This window comes from Aulonocara stuartgranti (genome assembly GCF_965226115.1).
Source record: "Aulonocara stuartgranti genome assembly, chromosome: 6".
NCBI classification, from domain to species: domain Eukaryota; kingdom Metazoa; phylum Chordata; class Actinopteri; order Cichliformes; family Cichlidae; genus Aulonocara; species Aulonocara stuartgranti.
Window position 1 is genome coordinate 2,848,496 of NC_138944.1, and position 25,686 is coordinate 2,874,181.

At 41.6% G+C, this 25,686-nt stretch overlaps 1 protein-coding gene across 1 annotated transcript in view; it reads right to left on the reverse strand.

Annotated features, from left to right (window-relative positions):
• Positions 1 to 12,163, reverse strand: part of sorcs1 (sortilin-related VPS10 domain containing receptor 1) — a gene marked incomplete at its 5' end in the record, with an annotated part of 195,976 nt that extends 183,813 nt beyond the window's left edge. Inside the window, 4 exon segments of the mRNA XM_082537936.1 lie at positions 11,262 to 11,965; positions 11,968 to 12,065; positions 12,067 to 12,104; positions 12,107 to 12,163. Of these exon segments, the coding sequence (XP_082394062.1) occupies positions 11,262 to 11,965; positions 11,968 to 12,065; positions 12,067 to 12,104; positions 12,107 to 12,163 (897 nt within the window).
• Between the last annotated feature and the right edge of the window lie 13,523 nt (positions 12,164 to 25,686).

Below are 25,686 nucleotides of genomic sequence, written 5' to 3' on the forward strand. Positions count from 1 at the left end.
ACTACAAATGTACATTGCCTCCTCCATGTATTATGTTTGTTGTCATTGTTCCTTTTGAAATAAAGCTGGAGGGGAAAGAAAAGCATACTGTGGAGCTCCACAGTGGCTGCAGCCAGGTGCTCTTGCCTAAGGTTGTGGTGTGACTTTGGGAAGGTGCGCTACACTTCTGGGAACTGTGAGTTTGAGGTGATGTCACATTATTTTAGCAGGAATCTTCCACTAATGTAAAGATGCTTTTGATGCTCTTAGTTTTTTCAGCTTAATGTAGAGAGTAGCTTACAGATTACTTTGGAATTTTAGTCTTTAAAGACTTTAACGTTCATCTTAACTCGATACTGTGGCTTAAATTGATGAATTTCTACTGTTTCCTTGCTTGCCATTAAAGACAATTATGCAATGGGTCAATTAAAAAAAAAAAACAGAATCAATTGATAATTTCACAGTCAATATAAAAGGAAGAAACTGAACAATCAGCTACCTGTATGAGATCCTCAGTACTCTGTGCTGTGTATAAATTTACCCACTTTCTGCAAAGTCAGAGGGTCACAAATTGAGTGTGAACCGTACATGGTTCAAAACTAAAGGATTGTAGGAGTAATACTCTCAGGATCTCCTGAGAGTACTTATTAAATAAAGTGTCTGTTCATAAGGGCCTCGCAAGCTTGGCTGACAGTGTCCCAATATCCCACATTATCTACAAAATGTATATATTTTGTGAAGAGGGAGCTTGCCTGCAGGAAGACAGAGTACTCAAGAGACTGAGTTTACACCATATGACTTCAGACTGAAAGAAATAAGGACTTATTTGTGTGGGCTCACTTGGGATTTTGCTCGTAGAAAGACAGAGGGACTAGGAACCTAGTTTGTTTATAAGCATGTGCAGCTTGATGGCAAGTAAACGCTGTTCAGCGGAGCGTGACAACGTCCCCCCTTCCTGATCACTCCCAGGCACGTACCCGAAGGATCGCTTAGCCCACACAGCAGCTTCGGTTGTTGTTTCGATGTGTCTTTCATGCTTCCTCTCAGCAGGATGTGCTAAGTAACAGGTCTGAAAGCACACAGATTAGACTCCACTCGCATTAAATTTGGATGCTCACAACCTGATTTGGAAGCTCACACTGTAATTGCAGCATTACGCAGGAAGAGTCTGGCCAAGACACCGGGTGCATGTGAGTAAAATAAACAGAAAGAAACAGACATGGATACAGATTAAGGAGAATAAAAGCACATGAATCAGAGAACTGGCTGTGTACAAATATCAAATGTGACCAAATCAACTTAAAAAGATGTCATATTAAAGGGTAAGTCGCTCATGGACACACTCATGACTCAAGTGTGTAGGATGATGTAAACTTATCATGTATAATGTATAGCTAGTAATTCGAGGCATATATTTATTGGACTCGATTTTTACCCAAATATTTTATAATAAGGAAACCAGTTAAAACGAATAATGAAATTATTCCTGACCTGCTGTCCATCTACACCAAGCGGTGCACGACTAAAGCCAGGAAGATTATGATGGACCTCTCTCATCCCAACAACGGACTCTTCTCACTGTTGAGGTCTGGGAAGCGCTTCCGGTCCCTTAAGGCCAAAACAGAGAGAAAGAGGAGGAGCTTCTACCCCCGGGCTATTCGGTCTTTGAACCAGGTGTAGGACTGGACTCACACACTGTTTATTTGCACATTCTTTTACTGTAAAAGTTAAAATCTGTAAATTTTGTAGTAATCTGGCAATAGGTCAATTCTTACTGTCATTTAATGGTTGGGCATTGCACAGCAATAAGCATTTCACCACATGTCGTACTGTGTATGGTTGTGTATGTGACAAATAAAATTTGAATTTGATTTGATTTGAACAGCGATGCGATCGATATTAATTAATTTCCGATCTATGGGTATCAGCATTTACAGCGACTAGTAAACCAAAAAAGAGAAGGCATCGGAGAAACGCCGTTCAATTCTGCTATGCGAGCTGCTGTTGCATCATTTACCAGCAGAGGTCACTCTCTAACTCTCTGTTAGCAACAACAACTAGCTGATCTGAGCAGGCTCAAGCAAAAGGTAAATGAGTAAATAAATAAATATACCTGACAAAATTTAGGAAAAACTGTGCATATTTAGTGTCTGAAAGAACACTGAACACATCAGCCAATATATCGGAATATCTCATTTTTAAATCATCAAAGATCAGCATTGGTTTTAAAATCCTGTATCAGGTTCTACTAATAATCATCTGGATTTTGTTAAAACATCTGTGACTTTATTTGCTCCAAAAACACATTAATGTACAGAATACAAGTTCTCAAACGACAGCTCATAAACTGTACTTTTATATTTCTTGATGAAAAAAATCTATTTCAACAAGTTTTATACATTTCTCTTGTCAACAAACAGAAATAAAGGCATTTGTAGGTTAATTACTTGGCGAACCTTAAAGTGACTATTTGGAAGACGCGCTGTTATACCTGTGAAACAGTTGAGCCACTGCCTCGACTTCACTGTCAGGAAGAAGCCAAGAAAACATCTATAAAAACAGCATTTTTAACAGTGTTACATAAGAAATTGATTGAAGTTTTTTAAGGCATCTGAAGATACAGCGTGTACACCTGAAAACATGTTAGTAAGGGTCAAGTGAAGAATGGAAACTAGAGACATGACAGTGAGAAATGGTGGAAATAAGCTTTAAAAACATTCAGTTTAATTAATGAAAGCACAAACGTAAAGGTTATTTTCAGGTTTCTTACTTCCCTTCTTCAGGATTCTTTTAAGCAACGTTTGTTTCATTGTAGCTCTTATCATGTTTTAGGATTCATACTTGTGATTTTTCACTTGGTGGGGGGTCTGGGTGACCTGTCACATTTAAAAAAACAAACATTTACCTTGAAAGAAATGTGACAATAACTCACTCTTATTGAGTGATATGTCTAAAGTGACTGTTGTAGTTTATTTCTGTTGTATTAAATGTTGTTGTTATAAGAAGGGTATTCATCTCCTTCGTCTTCCTCCCTTTGGGGGGTCATCACAGCAGATCATCTGCCTTCATCTCACCCTGCCCATAGCACACTGGTCTACTTTCTAACCCGACTGTTCCGCTTCTTCTTTGCTAATCTCTTACCTTGAATGCTTTTCTGTACTTCCTCGTTTCCCCACTAAGTCTCCTTTTCCTCCTTCCTCTGTCAGGACACCAAACACCTTCTAAGGTTTCCTCACTACTCCAGCCGTACTGTCACAGCTATCTGGTATCTCCCCCTCCACCCAGATCCTTCTTCGGCTTCCACCACTTAATTCTTGTGTCTGCCTTCACTCGCTTAATCTTCGTGATTTCCAAAGTCATTCTGCAGATTACCATCCAATGCTGCTAAGCTACATTCTGACACCACTGTACAGTATAATATCTCTTTCAGCTTGCTCCTTCTGCATAAGATGTAATCCACTCGGGTGGATTACATCACCTACACGTCCACTCAAGTCTCCTCCAAAAACAGAAACAGTCACCATAGTGTCCCAGGTCAACTTTGGCACAGAAACAAACATGTTTACAGTTTTCCGCAAAAATTGCTCTGCGGCTAATTTCCCCTTCATAACAGCTGTGATCTTTTTCTGAATTTATCAATTTGTCAAGGCTTAAAGTCAGGAGCACAGAGCGATGCTGCTGGAAGCTGTTTGATACGGTTTGATTGGATTCAAGTCACTGAACTGGACTTTTTTACCATATTTGTATTGTTTACTCTGTTGCTGCACAGTTAGTAGGTATGTGTAATTAGCAGGTAATAGCTACTACAATTTGTATGCTTGTCACAGAGCGAGTGTGTGTGTGTGTGTGTGTGTGTGTGTGTGTGTGTGTGTGTGTGTTGACGCGATTGGGATTGAGGAATATTAAAAGTGTTAACATGTTGCTAAACTTTACTCCAAAATTGGTCATTGTGTGCAGTTTAGAGCGGTTGTAATGACTGACCTGATGGTGTATTTTGTGCTATTCTTTTCTTATGAAAACAGATTTTCTTTGAATTTGATTTTGAGAATTTTCCAGGTACAATTAGAGAAAAAATATAGAGTCAGTCTTTATTATTCTGTGGATACAAAATGTTATAGCAGTTTGTCCAATACCAAAAGGTTGATTCTGTTCATCTGGACATAACGTTTTTTGTGGGAGAAATGTTTCGTCAACCTTACAAACAGTACATTTGCACAATGACTGAAACTAGCCCACTGAATGAAAAGTGAGCTGTGAGGTCAGTTCCTTGATCATAGAATGCTACATCCACATGAACAGACTCAACATTTTGGGATCTATCGACCTGGATGATTGAGTGTGCATCAAGACAGTTTGTCCAGTAATTTTGCTAACAGCTAAAACGTTCAACAGTGGCGTTAGATTACAGCTATTATATCACCAAAGTCATTGAGATTAATTATCAGGGCACCATGAATTCTGGTTTAAAAGTTCATGTCATACAAGCTGTGATATTTCATTCAGGATCAAAGTTGGCGACCAATTAAAGAGACAGCCATTACTGTCCCTGAGGCTGCACTGCGAGCAAATGCATTCCAAACTTTTATGACAGATAAATGATTTAATTTTAAAACCTTTAGTGCACTTTCAAGAACAGGCTTTTATACTTAGGACTTAATATGTTGCAAGGCAACAAAACAGGATTGTAAAAAACAGATGAGCCGTATTGCCCTCTAACCACACCAGTTTTCCCTTCTTCACGGTTCCTTTTAACGTGGCATATCTGTTCTAAACGACATGTCTGATGAGCCGGTTGTGAATGTTTTCCATCTACTGCTCGTCTCACAACTCCACGCGGTGTCGACAGTCCTCAAATGTCTGAAAATGAGCAAACGGCAAAGGCTCGGTGGTGTCAAGAGAACCGGCAGAGACGTGACTTTGGTAAAACAGATCTGGGGTCTGCGGTAAACTGGGTGTTGCTACGGCTATGGGAACGCATGCACAAATAGATTCTCTCAACACCTCTGGAGATGGTGTGAGACTGTCAGCTGAGACAGCATATGTGAGTGAGCTTCTCACAACTCTTCAAAGAGTGTCACATGATCGACTCCTCATTAATTGGTGACAAAATCTTATGATGCGTTACTTTTCTGTTTGTATGAGAGGAAAAAAAACGGCACGCTGCGTCGTCTCTACGGGGTTTCATTTCATAATTTACCTGCTTCTGTTTGCTTTTATTAGGTACGTTCCCACAGGGCTTGTCCTATGTCTCTGCAAGCTCAAAAGCAAACGTCTGAGGCTGACAGGCAATATGTCAGCCTCCCTCTGAGTGACAGACCAAGGTACTTAATGCCTGACATTTCATAATGTAAATAATGCTGTGGCGGTGCATGTCTTACATCCATCTGAGCAATATGCCACCAGTCCCAAAGTGACTCTGCTCTTTACCTGTAACCTTTTTTCATAGAATTTCAATGCTGCTCCTGCCAGTACCAAGAACACAGTCAGTATTTGATCAGTTAGATCTGCCGCTCTCTATCTGTATTACTTGTAGATGTCAGTTGAAAACAGTTGGCAGTTTGAACAGTGATGCAGAAACACTGTAGCACTTAACCATTTCACTGGCCCTTATGGTGCCTCAAATGAGCTTTTATTATAAAGACCACTCTTGTGATTTAAATCGTTCTTTTCAACTCTGTGATCTAATCTACAAATATTCCACAAAATAAATAAAGTAAATGTACAAATAATGAAACACTCAAAAATATTAAGGAAAACAGGTGAAAAACTGAGTAGAGCTGAAAGTGGTGCAGGGCTACAAAAGGAGACAACGGGGGATTGATAAGAATGTAGCGATTTCAGTTACATAATCAATATTATATTATCACTTATCATTTGATTCATTATTGATTCTCACTCGGTTCTCATCAGCTTCCCTTTGAGTCTCCATCATCTTTAAGCATCATATCAAAGACTTTATATTAATGGAAATTAACTGTATGCTCTGTGGGTAGATGTGTGTGAATGTGGGAGATTTTTGCCCACTGTGATGTGATCAGTGTCGTGGTTGTTACTCAAAAAACTAATTATTACACATAATACACAAATACTAATTACTCCAAGGAGAAAGTAGTTCCTTATACTACTCGTTACATTACTTTCATGTTACACTGTAAAATGATCTGAAACACAGTGTCTGGTGATTACATAATTACCATTTAACAATGTAAACCTACAGGCTACGGCTCCACACACCAACATAAATCTCTATCCTTGTAAGAACACATATGATCTTTCTCTTAGCAGAACACAAAGATGATGAAAACCAAAAGCAAAGTTATGTCCACGCTGCAGACTGCGCTGCTATTTTCCTCCTCCAACATATGAACTGAAATCAGCTGATTGTTGTGCCAGTACAACGACCGATAAGCAGCTCAAAGGGCAGACAGACGAATAATTCCAAGACATTGGACTACTGGCAATGGTTCTCGACAACAACCAGTTCTCAGTTCTTCTCTTTTAAGGGGATAACTTCCATCAATTAAGCTTGGCTGTTTCATGGGTAGGACCACAGACTTGTCAGTGATGATACAGCCTGCAGACTGGAAGCCTGGTATCATTAAATGTGGCAGGTTTTACCACTACACTACTGCTGAGCTGTTTTGTGGTTTTTTGATCATCGTATGCTATAAATGACCCACTAACCCTATAACCGTAACCTTAATAACCACAATAATAACCTTTATACTTGTCATTCAACACCACAGAATGCATTTTAAGTACACAATATGCCAAGTCTATAAAATCACATGGGGAGGTATAAACTGTTCAAAAGTTTTGGCTGAATCCACTCTGAGCTCTACGTAGACCTTAAAACAACCAAATGCATCTGCTCACGGTTCCCAAGAGGAAGAGAATACATCAAAGCTCAAGACGCAAGTCTTCACTAATCCATTTAGTGAATTAAAAGCAAACACTACAACATTAAAAATAAATCCTGTAGCAGACGGCAAGACAATGAAGAGTCAGAAAGTAATTAAGTTGAAATGAAACGGGCGTGTTTTTAAAGTTATAAAGAAAAGACCCAAATCGGAGGAGCTCAGGTCAAAGTTTGGAGTTACAAAACTAGATTTCCTTCATTCCTCACAGATATTTTGTTTTGCATATTTAACCTTCATCTGTTTTAGGTTTATTTTTTTAATTCTCACAAGTGCCAGTTTAATTTGATCCTGCATATTGGTCGGTTTGGAGACGTAGATCATAGCAGCTGTTAAACTGTAAGATGGTAATCCTAAATTTTTTTGTTCTCGTTCGTTATACAAACTTAAAGCTAATCCGACAGCCAAATTTGTTGTGTTGAAATGATCGAATGCTGACGGAGCAGTGGGGAAAAAAATGTTTGTCCTGTCCTCTACTGTTAGCACTTAGCTCAAATTGAATCAACACTTACAGTATGGCAGTTACATTTTTTACGTTTTACTGGAAATGAATGAGAAAGACTTTTAATTCACAGCCTCCTTCGCCTGTTTGATTGCACTACTTGTGAATGACACATATGAGTATTGACGGATTCTCAGTGACACCGTCTTTAGATCTTGCCATGCCATTACTACAGTGCGGTGCTGTCCACCTACACAGCTCAACACAGCAAGTTCACAGCAGCTCTCTGTGCTGTCAAATGTCTTTCTGGAGAGTGCAAGGAAGTAAAAGAGACAGACACAAAGAAAAGGATTGACAAGCACAAAAAAAGAGAAAAGTCCAACAGAATGACAAATCATGCCCTTGATAAACACTGGGGCCATTCTCTGGGAGAGGGAGAAGTTTTAGAAGTTAAACTTTGGGCATGTGACCAAAAAACTTGAGTCCTGGATTTTTATTGAAGCTGGACATAAGTGTATGATAAAAGTACAAATCATGGGCGTAACGTAGAATACACGTGTCCAGACTGCCTTTTTATTACTTTCGTTTTGATGCCGGGGGTATGCGTGCAAGCGTGTTTTCCTTTGTTTGTTGTTTGAGGCTAACGTGACTCCTGTGGCCAATGTTTCATGAGTCATAATTACAACCTCCAATCCAGCCTGACATACAAGCTTTCAGTAATCTGGGACATCTGAGGGATGAGCCAAAATGCCTTAAAGGTTAAATATTAAGAGCATCAGAGCCCTTATCTGTATCCCTTTCACTTTGGCTCCGTGGCATGCCGTTGACTCATCTGTTTATTTATAAAGTGGCTCCGATTGTAAAGACCAAGCACATCTGTTCCTGCTTATAGCAACAACTCGACATATTTAATGCAGGATGTTCTCGAGTTCGTCGTCTGCATCGGCTGAAAGAATAGGGGCAAATTGTTTCACAGTCACACAAGTCTATTCATATCACAAAACCAAATAGGGCTGCTAAATAGTAATGACTGTTTGGTTTTTGAGGGTGAACGCAAGTTGATGGAAGCAGAGCAGCAGAAATGAAAAACAGGAGGAAAAAATCCAAACCGTTTCTGACATTCTCAAGATTTTTTCCTCCCTCGTCTCCACTGTACGGTCATTTTGTGTCATGAGCTACACTAGTTTGTCAAGCCCACAGAAACACCCGAGGCACAGGATGGGATTTCAGTCCAAAGCAAAGTGCAGGCCATGGGAGCCGGTGATACGTGTTTGACTGTAATTGGTTTGGTTACAGACAGGCCTAAGTGGTGTGGGTGTAACACCGAGCTGTGCAGTGTGGAGCAGTTGGACTTGGACATTTGGAATTGAGAGAGGGGAAAATACTTTCTATGTTTTATTGCCTTCCAGTCGAGGCTAATTATGTTTTGACTCTGAAGAAGAACAAGCAGCCTTGTTGAGATATCAGTGCTCACAGCAGATGAATATATTTGAACTGTGCTCTAGTGATTTTTTTCATTAAGCTTCCCAAAGTCTCTCTTCGCATCTCGTGATGTTAATTAAAGTTTCAAGCAATTATTTTTTTTAAAAAGCGTTTACGCTAAGATAAAGCATGATTTGTATAGGTTTTGATTCGTGCGTAGATTCGAGCCGAGACAAAGTGTTGAGCTCTTTTCCTCCTCCTACACCCGCTGCTTGTTCCCTCTACAGAGGGAGCAAACATGCTGCATAAAAGGCAGCTTCCGATAAAATGTGGACGACACGGCAAGGAATGACACATCCACTGCCAGCTCATGTCCGAGTAGACTCACACCACATTCTCCAGATACTCTGAGTGTTGGGATCCAGCATCATCAGCTGGACCCGAACGCTAATTCTAGTCCAATTACATTCAGTCGCCGTTAAGTGAATGGCTTAAAATTCCACGAGTGCGACGAGTGTGAACCTGCTCTAAGAGCTGAACCGAGGCAAAGGACACGTTTGACATCGTCATCACCTGGACAACGGCCACGATGTGGAAACACCCACAAAATTAAGACACACTCTTCATCCTGGTGACACAACAAAAGAAAAGCCAAAGTGTGTCTCGACCAAAGTTTCAATACCAAAAGCAGTGCAGAAATTATAAGCCAATGTTTCCATTAGGATGTCATAAAAAATAATAACCTTTTTAAAAATATGTCTTCAGTCATTATTCCAGAAAAAACATCAAAAATCCAGTAACTATGTGAGTGTTTTGGTTTCCCTCGCATTAGTGTGAAAAGGAATATTTTGGAATCAAGAGACATTATAACGCTTTCTCATGAATAATTAAAAAAATGCAACCCTAAAAATGTTACAGTTGCAGCTGTGAAATTCTGAGCTGACATCAACACCTGAAATCATTTTGATCAATAACCTTTTTTTCTGGTCTAGAGGAGGTTTCTCTCTTTTTCTGGTAACTGATTTCACTTTAAATTGATGTTACGGTTAAAAAACAGAGAAATGTTCATAATAATTATAAAAAAGTATGTAAACTTTGAGGTATTAATACCACTATCTGTAAATATTTTGCCCATGCAAGAAAAGCAGGCCAATACCAACACTTTAGTGCAAATCCTAAAAGAACTGCATTTAAGGAATTCCACTTTTTCTATGCAATCATTTGTTGTTTTTTTTATCACACAAAATAAATAGTCTCTAACACTGTCCAGCTAAACTCAGCCCCACTGCTAACCCTCAAAACCTGCGAGGTGTCCTAGCCCTATGCTATGAAAATATGTCATTTTTGTTTTTGCAATTGTTGTCTCGTGTGAGGCAAAGAGGAGACAGGAAAAAATACAATATTCTGATTGAGACACTTTAAAAAATATGTATTTAATTTAGATCTTGGAATGGGGTCTAACCACAAACACACTTTTTACTCTGGATGCCCTGAAACATCTGACACCTTATTTGAGACTTGACACAGAAGCTTTGCTGGTCATGTGCTCTGTAAATATGCTCCATCCTCATATTAAACTTGGAGAAGTGAAGCAATAATTAAGCAGCCTGTTACAGGTGCACTTGCAGTTTCTTCCTCCTGCCTTATGAGGAACTCCAGCCGTGACCTGCAACACCGTCAAACCTAATCTCCTCAGTCCTGCCATTAAAAGAAAGGGCCCACGAGCAAATGCAACTGTCGACTTTGCAGTTCCTTTTACTGGCGTGTCTCAGGAAACCTGTCAGCAGTAGAGAAAAGAGGGAGGCTCAAGTTGCTTCACCTCTCCCACAACCTGCTGCACTACCTAAAAATCCTGCCCTCTGGCCACAGATGCTCAAAACGAACAGCTTTATCCCGACATCAGTTGAGTTGCTCAGACTGCAGAAGTTCCTGAGATAAAGCCCCTGGACTCCCACCCCAACCCGTCTCTGTACCTTCTTCAAGGGGTCATTCTTTGCCCACCAGACCAAAACCACGTGCACATTTAGGCCTGATATGAGATTCAAATACCATGAGTTAAAAGATTCCTGTGGAAATGATGGGCTAGGACTCCTGACTTGTGTTCTATAAATTTCAGATCCTTCATTTAAACCATGAAATGTGTGGAAATGTGTAGATTATTACATATGTGAATGGCCTGTATTTGTATAGCGCTTTACTTAGTCCCCAAAGCGCTATGTGGACCTGACAGTTTAATTAAGAAGTGGGGATCTGTACTCTCTCTCTCTCTCTCTCTCTCTCTCTCTCTCTCCCTCACACACACACACACACACACACACACACACACACACACACACACACACACACACACACACACACACTTTAAGCAGCGGAGACTCCGTTGGTTGTCCTGAGGCCGGTGTGCCCACCTGATGGCGACCAGCCTACGCGCACACTTGTCTCTGCTGTGATTTCGTGCATATGACCAGTGATGCTTTAAGCTGACACAGTGAATCACTTACGCTGCTGTTCTGCCCGGACCAGTGCACCATAGCCTGGTTGTGAGACGAATCTCCGGTCAAAGCGAACGTCGAACTGTTAAGTTTTAGCTCCTCCTGCCTCGGACCGGCGGCTCTCCGCTCCTCTCCGCTCCAGCGCAATTCAGAGCGCGCCACTCTGCGCCCAGCCACCGTGCCCGTGGCCTCTCCCCGGTCCTGATTCTGGGCCGAACGGGAGGATCCGACTTTGTCCCCGTGGCTGTTCCTCCTGGCGCGCCTCCTCACACCTTCGACACGGCCGTTCTTCTTCTGGCCACTCGCCGACACGTTGGAAACTTTCATCTGCGTAAACTCGCTCTGGCCGAGTTCGCCTTTTGCGCGCAGATCTCGTGTATTCCGTTTGAGGCTCGTCTCCGGGTATTCCACCCGAGCTCGAGCGCATTCAGCGGACCCAGCTGCGCAACTGAGCCGCGGAGTTTCCGCACTCGCGGCCCCGAATCTCCGCTCACTGTTCCCAAAAACTTGTCCCCTGAACCCTGTTGCGGACTCGCTCGTGTGAAATTTCAGCAGTAATTCCTGTCCGAGCCACTTACTTCCAGGCTGGCATGAGCGGCAAGTTATCTCAGCCTCGCCGGCGTGAAGGAAGCAGGGCACCGCGAAAAGCAGAAACCAAAACGCGCGGTGCCACTTTGGGCAAAATATGACCTCCCCGTTCATCGCGGGCGGTGCGCAGGATGCCGTGGGTGCTGGATGTCCTTTCCCCCTCGACTGTCCTCCCTTGATTTTCGGGGTGTAAACTGGTGCTCGGCTCTGGAAGAGGAACTGCTGCAAGTTGTGGCGTTGCCCAAATGCAGTGTTGTAAAAAGTGCGGCTGAGCCTAAGTGGTCCAAGTTGAAGGATTTGATCAAATGAAGCCGCGCGCGCATGGGGGAGGAGCTGAGAGATCCAGACTGAGAGATGGAAGGATAATGTTGCGACTGTCTTTCTCCATATTTGTTATTTGCCAGCATATGGCAGCCTATAATTAAAGCAGTCAGTGATACAGTCATTTTGTTCTGCTGCTCTTTTATTTCTCCTCACAGCCACATTTTTAGAGGAAGCTGCTGCAGCTTGTTTTTTTCTCCTCTCTCCTGTTGCTGATTTTATCACCAACCTCCCTCCGGGGAAGCACATTTCTTAATTTAGCAAATGAAACTGAGTTATTTTACTTGTGATGAACTTGTTTGGATCGGGCCCTTTCGGGTCTCAGCGGGAACTTCGGGTAATTGGAACGTATTAATATGTTTCCAATTAAGCGCACTGTCACGGATGACATATTCCATGACTTATTAAACAGCAATAAAGAATTTAGCAGCCCACGCGGGAACATGAGATTTTTACACTTTGCATCTCTTCATACATCTCTCACCCCTCCAGGATGTGTTTGCGTTTACTGTGCGCACCAGTCCAGCTGCGGGGAAGCTCAGTGTGGACTGAGTCATGAGTATTTAAATGCTCTGGGAGACATCGGGTATGGTTTAGTGTCAGGCAACAGGGGGCGAGTGGGACAAGGCTGGACATTCATTTCTATCTGACCCTGCAGGTCTCTGTGCCTAATAACTGAAGGATGAGCACTTAGTAGCACAAAGGCTATACAAATGGCCACAGACTACTACAACAGCTGGCTGCTTTCTATTTTACAGCCATGAGGGAATAAAATGGACAGATTGTGCCTGGAGATGTGATAATTTTACCACAAGGAAAAATATCTAAAGGCGACAGATTAAAGTGTAAAGGCTCATTGAAGTATTGCCAAACAACACTCCTGTGTAGAGAAACGCTTCCTCCCAACATATTTGTGTCACGTGCTCTGAAAAAGCTGCTGAATATAAACTCACTGGGTTTGAAAAGAGTCTTCTGTTGATAAGGACCCATCTGGGGTGATAACAGTGCAGTGCTGCTCATTCAGAGCCACCTTCACTGTTTCCTGAGAGCAAATCATCTCATTTCTCCGAGCTTTGAACCATAATCAAGCCATTTAACAGTGTCATATCAGATGATGATTTTAGACTTCCTAAACTGTCTAAAGCTATATTTGTTTTTATTTGTTTGCATTTACTGTTATATTGTTGCTCATGGGGTTATTAAACCCGATAAACAATCCACTTAGCTCGCTATAACCTTCAGAGACGGTGGGAAAATGTATCCTGCAGCACTCTCCAAGGTCCTGATCCTGAAGTTTTCATGGTTAGTTACAAGAAGCTATCCTCGTTAGATGATCCCTGCACTCACAGTTTAATGCACTTTGCCAATAAACCAGGCTTAAAGAAACTCATTTGATTCATTTCCATCTCCACTTTATTTTCTATTAAACTCAGAAAATACTAAATTTTTGATTAAAAATATTGGCTAATTTTGAATTTGATGACAGTAACAGTGACAGGACCACGTACCACTGTGTAGCATCCCCTCTTCTTTTAACAATCATCTGTAAACATCGGGGACCTGAGAAGATCTCCTGCTGGAGTTTAGGGACAGCAATGTTGTCCTTGGTCTTTTTTGTCATATCTTTGGTTTCATGATGCTCAAAATGTTGTCAGATGATGAAAGGTCGGGACTGCCGTGATTTCTGGAGGTGTTCATGCAGTGATTTCCGTGACAGAATCATGTCTGGGCCTGAAGATCACACGGATCCAATATTGATTTTCAGCCTTTTCCTTTGCGCACAGAGATTTCTCCACATTCTCTGAATCCTTGGATGATATTTTGAAGACATAATCAAAGATTTTTACGTTAAGGAATGTTATCCCAAAAATGTCTACATTTGCAGTCTGTTGCAGCTGTCCATCTTTACTACAGGGAAACTGGTTCTATAAGATGCTCCTTTAAGAGCCCATCATTTAATCGAACAGTTGCCGATTAACCTAATTAATTTCAAAATGTTTCTCCAGCTGTTTCTTTTCGGCCCCACTTCCTTCTCCGGCCTTTTTTGGCCCCATCCCAAAGTTTTTGAGACATGTTGCTGCCATCAAATTTACAATGAGCTCATATTTTTCAGGAAATAGTAAAATGTCTCATTTTAAACGGCCTTAATGTGTTTTCTGTGTTATACTGTGAAATTTGCATACCACTCAATTCTGCTTTTATTTACATTTTGCGCAGCTTCCCAACTTCTTGGAGGTCGTATTTCTCTGTCTGTTTATTTAAGAGCTGGTAGAGCCCCTCAGCTCATTTTCTGTCAGAAACCTCCAGTCATTATGTTCTTGTTGTTGTCTGTGTCATAGAGTCACCGTGAGTTTAGAGTTTAGAGTTTGTGTCACTGAAACAGTCTTGTTTCACGTTGTCCAGCATAACTGACCACAAAGGCTGTGTCTATATACTGAGATGTAACCCGTTCATAACCTCGGCTAGCTCTAAAAACAATACTCACAATAAGAATCTGAATATGGAGCGGTCGTGGTTAAAAGAAATAGTCCCCAAAATACAGGAAAAAAATTTTTTTTGTTTATTTCAGCATCATGGGTTTTTATGTTGGCATCAGTGTCTGACTTTTATTTACATATTACCTTTAAAAAAAAAGAAGTAATCCCTTACACTACTTACATTACTTTTCAATTGCTTGTCCGCATAGACCGTGTTAACAAACTGGCTGAATGTTTCATATCTACAGATATACAGATACACACTTCTTTTAATACCACATTTAAAAACAGGCATTTTAAATATTAACACAAAGCTGAAAGCAAGATGGGCAAAAACAAACCAGAGAGCACTTACAGAGAGAAGATACTGACAGTGATTCCACTGTGGAAGTGAGTGCCGGTACAAATACACAGTCCTACAAGCCTGTACATCTCTGCCCCATCAGCCTGGCTGGGATTGGCATGGACTCCATCCAAACTCTGACATCAGCACAACTGACTGCAGTCGTCTCCTAAGTGATAGGTGCCACTGCCAAGAAAAATACACCACTGCTCCATGGCAATAGGGCTGGAGGTTCATGACAAGCAGAAAAGAAGCCAGTTTGCACTGCTAACCTGCACCAGTGACTTAACAGTCAAACTCTGCACATTCTGAATGTTCTGAGAAATGCCTGAAGGAGGTCAGGCTCGATGAGCCTTTTGGAGTGTTGGTTGCCTCTTTACCTCTTCTGAAATCCTCAAGAACTGCCTAGCTGTTTGGTGAGACTCCTGTCTGAAGTTTAGCATTACGGAAAATTTCTGTCTTTAAAAGAAGTCTGCACAAGTTGTTTCATAATGAATGCACCTATATTTTTCTCACCTGAATCTCACCAAAAATAATTTCTACGTGAGAGCATACCAGTCTCACCTTTCCATAACTGAAGTCATGGAGAGCGACGTCAACAGCGAGAATAAACTAAACCCATGTAACAATAAATTGCAGCACAAGCTTATTTTAAGGTAATGAGGAAACAGTGTTGTGACGGCACAGCTTGTGTGCCAGAGAGCAAATATCCCCTTAAAACAACACACATTAAAGGGGTTAATATGAATATTGTATAATCCTATTTGTTTTGAACACGCCAAATCTTTTTTTTTTAAATCACAGACATCAATTGTAGTATCGACCTGAAATATTCTGTATTACTCTGGTTAAACTATACACGTGATTTTCCTGCACTTCACTGTTCACCCTCAATATTGTTCTTTGGTAATATGGATGAAATGGCCCTTTAAATTACCCTCTCTGCTTTTTTTGTGACCGATCCTCCCCAGCCATGTTCTACCAGAGACGTTAAAGATGATAAGTGCTGCCTTTCTTCATGGCACACAGCATTAGGCAGACATATTGTACTGGATTAATGGTGCTGCAATGGGCAGGGCCCACATGGCTAGCAGACACTTATCAACCCGTTTGTGTGCGTGTGTGCGTGCGTGCGTGCGCGTGCATTGTAACCGTCTCACACCACATCATCTCCTGTCCCTGTCTGGACTCACCATCCATTCACAGGGAATCGATGCCCTGCCAATAGCAGAGATGGATTTTTGAGGATGTTGCAAAAGGCAATATGCAGGCCTGGGCTGTCTGATTTGTGTGCATCCCTTTGGACTATGAATGCACAACAAGGTGGTGAGTTTCAGAAATCAGAGAAAAGTGTTCTTGTGTGAAAAATGAGGGCAGGGAATTTACCGCAGGGCTTCAAAAAAATCTAACATAGTAAAATGAGCATGACTGAGAGCCTTTAAGCCTTTCCAGAGGCAAGTGGAACTACTCAAATGGTCTTTGCACTTACACAGTGCAGAGTGTAAGTGTTTGACAGTTACACTTTTGTCCTTTTCTTTGCTTCAGAATATTTGATCTGAGGAGAGAAAAAAAACCTTTTAACACCCACCGTGTCACTGGAAACCCACCTACGGTTAAGAGTAGAGGAAGGGTTCAATTAACGTCCACCCCATGTTATGGAAGTTTTTTGCCTGTTCCGAACACCCAAACAGGAAAGCTTTTAACAGAAAACTGTAATACCAAAGTGTATAATACTTCATTTGATAGAGCAACATCGTGTAGCTTATGGAAATCTGCTATTTTAGCGTGTGGTTAAATAAAGTTGGGCCACTGGTGACCACATAGATTTTAGGAAATCAAAGCCTCAGTTCTATTTTGTGTAGATTTACACGAGTGTCATAATAAGTGCCATTGAATCCTCCAGGAGTTTTGGACCAACACAGACATCAGCAGGTATCTTCTCTGGGAAGTTCTGCTTGGTATAGAATCTGTTTGCCTTTAATCTGATCGTCAGCAGGCAGCTCGCAGTTCAGTCAGACTGAGATCAGCTGACTGATTGAGCCTATCCCACCTCAGCTGCTCTGAATGATTTAGTCAAGTCGGGCGTGTGCTTAATCGGGCCGTTCTTGTTCTCCTAACCAAGTAGGTTATATTGTATTAACCTGACCTAGATGGGACATGAACCGCAACTTATTTAACTGCCACCGAGGTAATCAAAGTCAAAGTCGAATTTCTTTATATAGCACATTTAAAACAACAACCGTTAACCAAGGTGCTGTACAATTAAGATAATTAAAAGAAATAAAAACATAGGGAGACATGAGAAGAGTTAAGAAAAAGAATCATTAAAATTAGAATATTTGAGTAAGGAATAAGATCAATAAAAGTAACACAAACTCATTCTGATTTAAAAGCAGGTCAATCATCTGCGTAGATACTGGTAAAGCTGAAAGTTAGCAGCAGAGCTACTTTGACAGTTGTGACTGCACCTAAACTTGGCTAATTGCAGTTTAGGTGTAGTCACACCTAAACTCCACCGTGCTCTGCAGCTCGTTCCACTCCACTCGCTCTGCACAACATCCAAACGTTTGTGTCTCAGTGAAGGAAATTCTAGTACATGTAATTATCAGGTGTGTGTGTCTGTAGTGTGCTAACCAAACTAGCTAAGCTTCAAATAAATAACAAAATACAGTTTGAGGTTCAGACTTTGCTCCATTTTTCTGCTGCTTTCTTTTTATGTGTTACCTTAGGCCTCAAGTTCTGTCTGCATCATTGACAATGAAACATGTTGGTCTGCATGCGGGGGATAGGAATGTAGCTGCTTTGCAGTCATAGATGGCATCATGCAGGTGATTTTTTTTAATATACTTTCATTTTTAATGTCCATTTATTTTTAAATGTCCTACTGCAGCCTGGTGTTTGTTTGGCTTTTCAGATCACATCATTATATGTGAAACACAGCAAACACAGAGTCCCTATTATCATTCTCAAAGCCTCACATTATTTCAGCCATTCACCTAAACACTAGCACTGACTCATAAAGCCAAACCTTTTACAGCATTGGTCCCCCTCCCTGGGTCAGCTCCTGAGGTTACTCCCAGCCCAGTAAAAGCTTTCCAGCTGTATCACAAACAGGAGCTGGAATCAGTGGAACAAACATGGATGTCCCTTTTTCCAGCCTAAAGACATTCCTAACAAGAAAAGGAGAGGCAAAAGTCCAGTGAATGCAAAAGCTAAGCTTGAGTGTGTGGGGTTTTTTAGGTGAAAAAGCAAGAGTTGAAAAGAGGAAGGAAGTCAAGAACAGAAGCCAAGCAAGGAAGAAGAGGGTGGGTTGGCACTGGGTAGTAGGGAGATTAAGTAAATGGCTCTTTTATATTGCCTGTGTTCAACTGAAATGGAAAGTTACTCCAGATAAATAAGCTTCCCAGTAACACAGACTTTATTGGTATTCATACACTGCAGGGAGCAGACATGGGGTCAGGAGCAATCAGTTTGCCATGGGCTCATGGAGAGGGGTGCAACATCTGAGTTCAACATCTTTCAATTTCCAACATTTTTTGGCATGTTTGTGTCTCAGCCTGCCATTAATTGCAAAACCGTCCACCCATAGCAGTATGAGTTTGTGAGAAATAGACTGCAGCCTGAATCAAAGCCAGTTTTTCACAAAGAAGAAAAAAAAAGAAAGAGTACCTACAGAAAAAGACCAGCAGTTAGTTAGGATTCTGCTTCCAAACCGGATGACGCAGCTCTGCTCTGGAGTGCCATTACATGTGAAAAGCAATAACTGCATAATAATACCATGGTTCTGAAACAGTGCTCATTTTGAATCCTCACTGTTGACCATACAAGTGACCATATTTGGAAGTGCTCAGACTGTCAGCTAGCAGTTTGGGAAAGGTGCAACATAACAATAACATAACAATAAACTGCAAGAAACTGGTCGCCGAAGACACCAGCAACTTAAAAGTGAACAAGAAGTCCAGTTAAGTGAATTAAATGAGGTGGGTCGAGGTCTGCTTTTCAGCAATTAGTTACAGCTGCTGTAAAGCTGAACTTCTTAACACAGGAGACTCACTTTTAGAGTGAGTGGACATTTGAAGAACTGCAGTTTTTGGAACTTTGTCCTGGCGCTGATGGCGTCCTGGATAAACCCAAAACTAAAGCAGTGAGGGCTCACGAAACAATCTGATACCAGGTAATACTGTAATCCAGCACCAGCACCTTTGACAGAGTTAATCCAACTGTGCAGTGCATCATGTGAAAAACTCTCTGACAGCTTCGTGCACAGATGACTTGTTTGCTCTTTTGCATTGCTTTCACACTGGACTTTATCTTAGAGTACTTTATTCCCCTCTGCCCAGTTTCCAGCGGCACTTTTTGGGGGCACATCTCAACCAGACTTCACCAGAAGCAAATAGTTTTCTTGCAATATACCTAACAGGCCAAAGAAGCAACTACTGTGTCCTGTTGAAAGAGCAATTGTTAGTGAACAACAGAGGAAGAAGGAGGGATTTCATCGCACAGTGACTTCATTCATACTGTGCATATTTCACTAACAAAGCCAGCTCTCACTAGTAGCATCCAGATTCTTCTGCCTTTCTAGAAACCCGCCCTCCCTCAATTTGAACATCCTGCAGGGGTGAAATGACTCTTCCATGAAGTACTGGTGATTGAACACATAATCAGCTATGCTTCTGACATCCATAGTAGAAACCAAATCCACCTGCTGTTTATCCACCAGGTTTTATTCAGGCACAGATAAGCCATTAGCTTCTATTCATCAGGCTGGCCTTTCTGTTAGAAAGAGGCAGAGTGGTAGGGGTGCATTTCTGAGGCTGTCACTGCAGTTTCCTGCTAACGTTTTGAGTTCTCATATCAACCCTAAGAGGAAAGGAAAAAAAGTTTGAAAAAAGGTGGGTTAAGAGGTAGAACAAGATCCTTCTTAATCCATTCGAAGGGCCAAATGAATGACGGCTTTAAAAGCTTTCCTACCGGGGCTGAAATATTAATATTTGCTCCTCGGGAACATTACCAGTATCCTCAGAGTGAGGCAACAATAATTATTAATTAATCTCATCTTCAGTCCACTGTGCTGGATGTTCAAAGTGCCTGCGACCTTCAGAGGGAAAGCAGAGCACAGCATTGGCTTCTACGTGGAGTCAGTAGACTAGAAATGAACAATCTGTTACTATTCTTTTATTGCAGATGGAGCTCATCTTGCTGATTTGTTTACCTCAGCGGTTGTGCTCAAAATAACTTATTCATAAAAATGTGAGAAACAGTGTCACTCCAGAAGACGCCGCACTTTTTTTTTTTTTTTTTTTTTTGGCCTGTCCCGTTTGGCTCTTTTGCCATCAGAATTGTTGTCTAAAGGCAAAGAAAGATGCCCAACGGATTTACTTTACCAAACTGACCATCCCAGCCTTGCCGTAATGGTCCATTTGATTCACCTTTTATTGTTTATTTTATTTTCACTTGCTGAATACGGGACAGACTTGACTGGGGGAAAGAAGGGGAGAAAGAAAGAGGGAAAGAGAAACAGCTGAGAAGAGGGACGGGGGAGAAGGGCAAACAACAAAAACCAACAGAACGGGCAGAGAAAAAAAAATGCATATATCAATCACCTGGGTCACCTGCTGAGAAAGAAAAAAGAAAGCAAGCAGAAGAGAACAAGAGTAATAGAATAAACAACATCACAATGATATATGGGAATATGACAGTAAATATTAAATATTAAACATTATTGTGCAGCACATAAGATCAACAGAACACAGTGTGCTTTGAGGTAGGAGCCAAAAAGGGTGTAGTTTGTGGGTGTGATCACCCGTGTGTACACCTGTGAGCATGGACGTGCTTGTTTTTTGTTTTTTAAAAGGTTCCTTCATGTAATAATCTGCTAGAGGGTGTGGGGGGGCCACAGCCCCGTCCTCCAGGGCATGAAGCAGGTGTGGATGAGATCAAAACTCCAGACATCCAGAGGCCCCCAGAACACAAGAGACCAAGGAAGACCAACAGAGGGGCAGCCGCGCCACTGTCCCGGAAAGAGCTGAGGAGAGTCCCAGATGAGGGCTCACTCAGCAGCCGCGGAGCAGAAGCCAGGGGGAGTTGCAGTGACGCGCCCGTGAGCTCCGCCGGCAGCCAGCTGCGCCTGAGTGACCGAGCCCCAGGCCGAGAGGCCGGGGGCACCCCACCTCCGAAGTGGCCCGAGCGAGCCCCAGGCTCCAGGCCCCGATAAGCGGCCGCCAAGGAGTGAGCCGGTGTGTACCTGGACGCCCATCCCCGGGCACAAAGAACCACCAACGCACCGATGTCTGAGGGGGTCCGCCACTGGCAGGGGAAGTGGTGGTAGGGGGAGATAGGCCTCCAAACCTTGGAGGGCCTGAGATGTCCCCAGAGAGGTGGCGCCTGACACCCAACCTGACATATAGACACAGACATACAGGCACACACAGATACAAACATCCATTCCCACCCTCATGGTCTCATATACACTTACTCCACACTCAACCAACGTGGAGACAGACATAAAGAGACGTTGTACACACGATCACACTCCCCAAGCGTACTCTACAAACCGGGTCTAGGTACCCTTGCCCCTGGAGGGGGGAACTGCACCCAGACCCAGGTGGTGTTTCCCTTTTCCCTGCGGTGGGGGGAGGCAGACCGCCCCGACTCCGCAGCAGCAGGAAGGCTCCACACTCCAGACCGCAGTCGGACGGCCAACTCCTCCTCCTAGTCCTAGCCCCCCTGCTCCAGCAGGTCGCAGAGAATGGGGGTGAGAGAAGACTCCAAACCTCCCTCCACCCGCTCATTGTAATGTTGATGCATGTGTGTTCTAAGGTGCATTTAAAACCCAGGAGGGCATGGAGCTACCTGCCAGAGAGCAGCAGGTAAGCGCATGGGCCCCCATGCACGACGCCGCACTTTTGATGAATAGACTGTTCAGGCTCTCTTTTGCTTATTGGCTCTTCAAGCAAGGACGTTATTTGAAATAGACGGCACCACTTCACACACAGTTGTATTGAATAATCACGAGGCCCTTGAAAATAAAAAAAAAGTTAAATGCTATAAGCTATAAGCTGTTCAGATGGCTTCACAACCAGAGATGGGCAGTAACGCGTTACTTGTAACGCGTTACTGTAATCTGATTACTTTTTTCAAGTAACGAGTAAAGTAAGGGATTACTATTGCAAAATCGGTAATTAGATTACCGTTACTTTCCCGTAGGAACGCTGCGTTACTGCGTTACTAAAACCGTGATTTTTTTTGCGAGAATGTCTCATGACAGTGACGTAAGCAAGTGCGACGTTGGTGACAGCAGCTGTGTGCAGATCAACAATGGATAATATATCGAGTGCGGGAGAGAGTATGAGCGTGCAGCGTTTAAAGTGTGGAAGTACTGACCTTACTTTGAGTTTGATTCCATAAAAAGTGACAAAAACATTAGCGTCCATCGTGCGTGGGAAGAAAACTTCTTTTTACAGCGAAAAAAACCCCTAAACTTCCGAGCAAGCACGAGTAGCTACGACGTGATGGGAAACTCACAGAGACACTCGCGCGGATTCTTCAACTGACCGCAGCACACCTGCACCAGGGTAACCCTCCGCCTACCCTGCTCCTGCTTTACAGGTGAAAATAGAGCAAAAGGACCGCTGAGTCTTTGACTTTATTTATTTTCTGCTGTGTTTTACTTGCATCTATTTGAAAGACTGAGTGAAAACACAAAAAATATTTTATTTTATGTGCTGGAATGTGCAGAAAATAGGTTTAAATGTTAAACTAATTTATTCAAGTCAGAGAATGTTGCATATAATTAAATGTTTTGCTTGATGCATAAAGTTAAAAGATTAAAACTGATAAAACAAGTTAAAAAAAGAGACTTTTCCATTTGATTACATTTTGTATGATGGATTATGTAGAAAAAGTAGAATTGGGCTGAAAGATCTATCACTTTATCACCTCTTCAGGTTGTAAATCGTGTTTTTAAAAAGTAACTAAGTAACTAAGTAACTAAGTAATTAATTACTTTTGAAAATAAGTAATCAGTAAAGTAACGGGATTACTTTTTTGGGGGAGTAATCAGTAATTAGTTACTGATTACTTTTTTCAAGTAACTTGACCAACACTGTTCACAACACACAGACTCACTTTCACCAAATACTCACTCGCTGGGATCATTGGCTTGATGGATTTCCATCTGTAGCGCAGGGTTGTTATCACCTTTACATTACACGCTGCCCTGCAGCAGAGACGGGTGATACTTAAATAAAAATAACCAAATCAAATAGAATACGTGCACTAAAACATACTGCAGCAGAGTGACGCAGAAGCTTATTAATGAGTGATTGTGCTGTTTAATGTAGTGGGGCAAAAAGAGCAGTCTACAACATCTACCTTTAGTCAGCCCGTCTTTCCATCTCTCTCCTGCATCATGCTGGACATCTTCACTGTTCTCTGCTACTTCCTGTCTGAAGAAGCATCAGGATTACAGTCATATAGAATACAAAAAACACAAAAGATACAATGATCATCAAAATATTTCCGATCTGCTAAATTTAATCAGTGGCATATATTCAGTTGAGATATGTTATCTATTAAAAGTAGGAACGCAGCACTTAAAGTAACATTTACATTAATAAAAGTAAAAGGGTTCAATCAACAGAAACCTTTAATGTTATATTGCACACCCATATTACAACGACAGTAGATCCATAGGTACATTCCTTAAAGACCTAATAGCATGATATGATTCTAACAGAATAATTATTATTGTTCCTCCTCACAACTAAGGTGTAACTAAGGTGTTTCTTGCACTACAATCAGTGTTGGTCAAGTTACTTGAAAAAAGTAATCAGTAACTAATTACTGATTACTTCCCCAAAAAAGTAATCCCGTTACTTTACTGATTATTTATTTTCAAAAGTAATTAATTACTTAGTTACTTTTTAAAAACACGATTCACAACCTGAATAGGTGATAAAGTGATAGATCTTTCAGCCCAGTTCTACTTTTTCTGCATAATCCATCATACAAAATGTAATCAAAGGGAAAAGTCTCTTTTTAAAACTTGTTTTATTAGTTTTAATCTTTTAACTTTATGCATCAAGCAAAAATTTTATTATATGCAACATTCTCTGACTGGAAGAAATTAGTTTAACATTTAAACCTATTTTCTGCACATTCCAGCACATAAATTTTTTTTTTGTGTGTTTATCTTTCAAATAGATGCAAGTAAAACACAGCAGAAAATAAATAAAGTCAAAGACTCAGCGGTCCTGTTGTTCTATTTTCACCTGTAAAGCAGGAGTGGGGTAGGCGGAGGTTTACCCTGGTGCAGGTGTGATGCAGCGGTCAGTGGAAGAATCCGCGAGTTTCTCTGTGAGTTTCCCATTACGTCGTAGCTACTCGGTGCTTGTTGGAAGTTCAGGGGTTTTTTTCGCTGTAAAAAGAAGTTTTCTTCCCACGCACAGCGGACACTAATGTTTTTGTCACTTTTTATGGGATCAAACTCAAAGTAAGGTCAGTACTTCCACGCTTTAAACGCTGCACGCTCATACTCTCTCCCACACTTGATATATGATCCACTGTTGATCTGCACACAGCTGTTGTCACAAACGGCGCACTCGCTTACGTCACTGTCGTGAGACATTCTCGCAAAAAATCACGGTTTTAGTAACGCAGTAACGCAGCGTTCCTACGGGAAAGTAACGGTAATCTAATTATCGTTTTTGCAATAGTAATCCCTTACTTTACTCGTTACTTGAAAAAAGTAATCAGATTACTGCCCATCTCTGACTACAATACAACAGTAAGTGATTCCTGACCACATGATTCCTGGTGGAATCATCTGCACCTGCCTATTTTTTGTTCTTACCACTACGCATATGTTAGTGAATCCATTATTTGTAGTTAAATTTTATTTTGTTTTATTTATATAGCACTAGCTGTATAGCACTTTATATTATAAGGTAGCCCCTACAATAATACATTCAGAGAAAAACCCAACAATCATATGACCCCCTATGAGCAAGCACTTTGGCGACAGTGGGAAGGAAAAACTACCTTTTAACAGGAAGAAACCTCCGGCAGAACCAGGCTCAGGGAGGGCGAGGCATCTGGTGTGACCATTGGGGGTCAGAGACTTCACACTAAGTTCTGAAAAATCAGCCATTGCCCAAAGATCAGGTCAGATCAGCAGATTAACTAAGATTTTATTTTATTTAGCTTTTATTTGGTGTTTTAACTCTGCCACGATTGGCTCCTGGTCACAGCAGACAAAATAAGGCCAAGAAAACCTAATGTTCAGTGTTCATTGCTTCTTTCAAACTTGGTCTAATAACTCCCCTCCACACTGGAAGAAGGATGTTCACTACTGGCATAGAACACGTCTTTTTGCAGTATTTTCTGCAGTTGTCAGATAACTGATTAATTTGTTCCTGAGGATAAATCTGCACACCTCCCACTAACATGCACTTCCATGCAAATAAGTATATTTGTAATTGACCTCACATCTGAGCAGAGCCACCAGCCTAAGAGGATAATTATAAAATGAGCTGTGCTAATGATGTCTTTAAGTTTCAGTGCCCTTCGCCACTCGGTCAACTTTGACCCAAGGAATAGTTTGCAATGGTATGATTGTGAAAAGTTCAATTAAGCTGTAATTTGAGGCAGAGACTGCAGAATAATTGCAAGACAGTGGGTGGTCTTTCACTTCAGTTGGAGCATG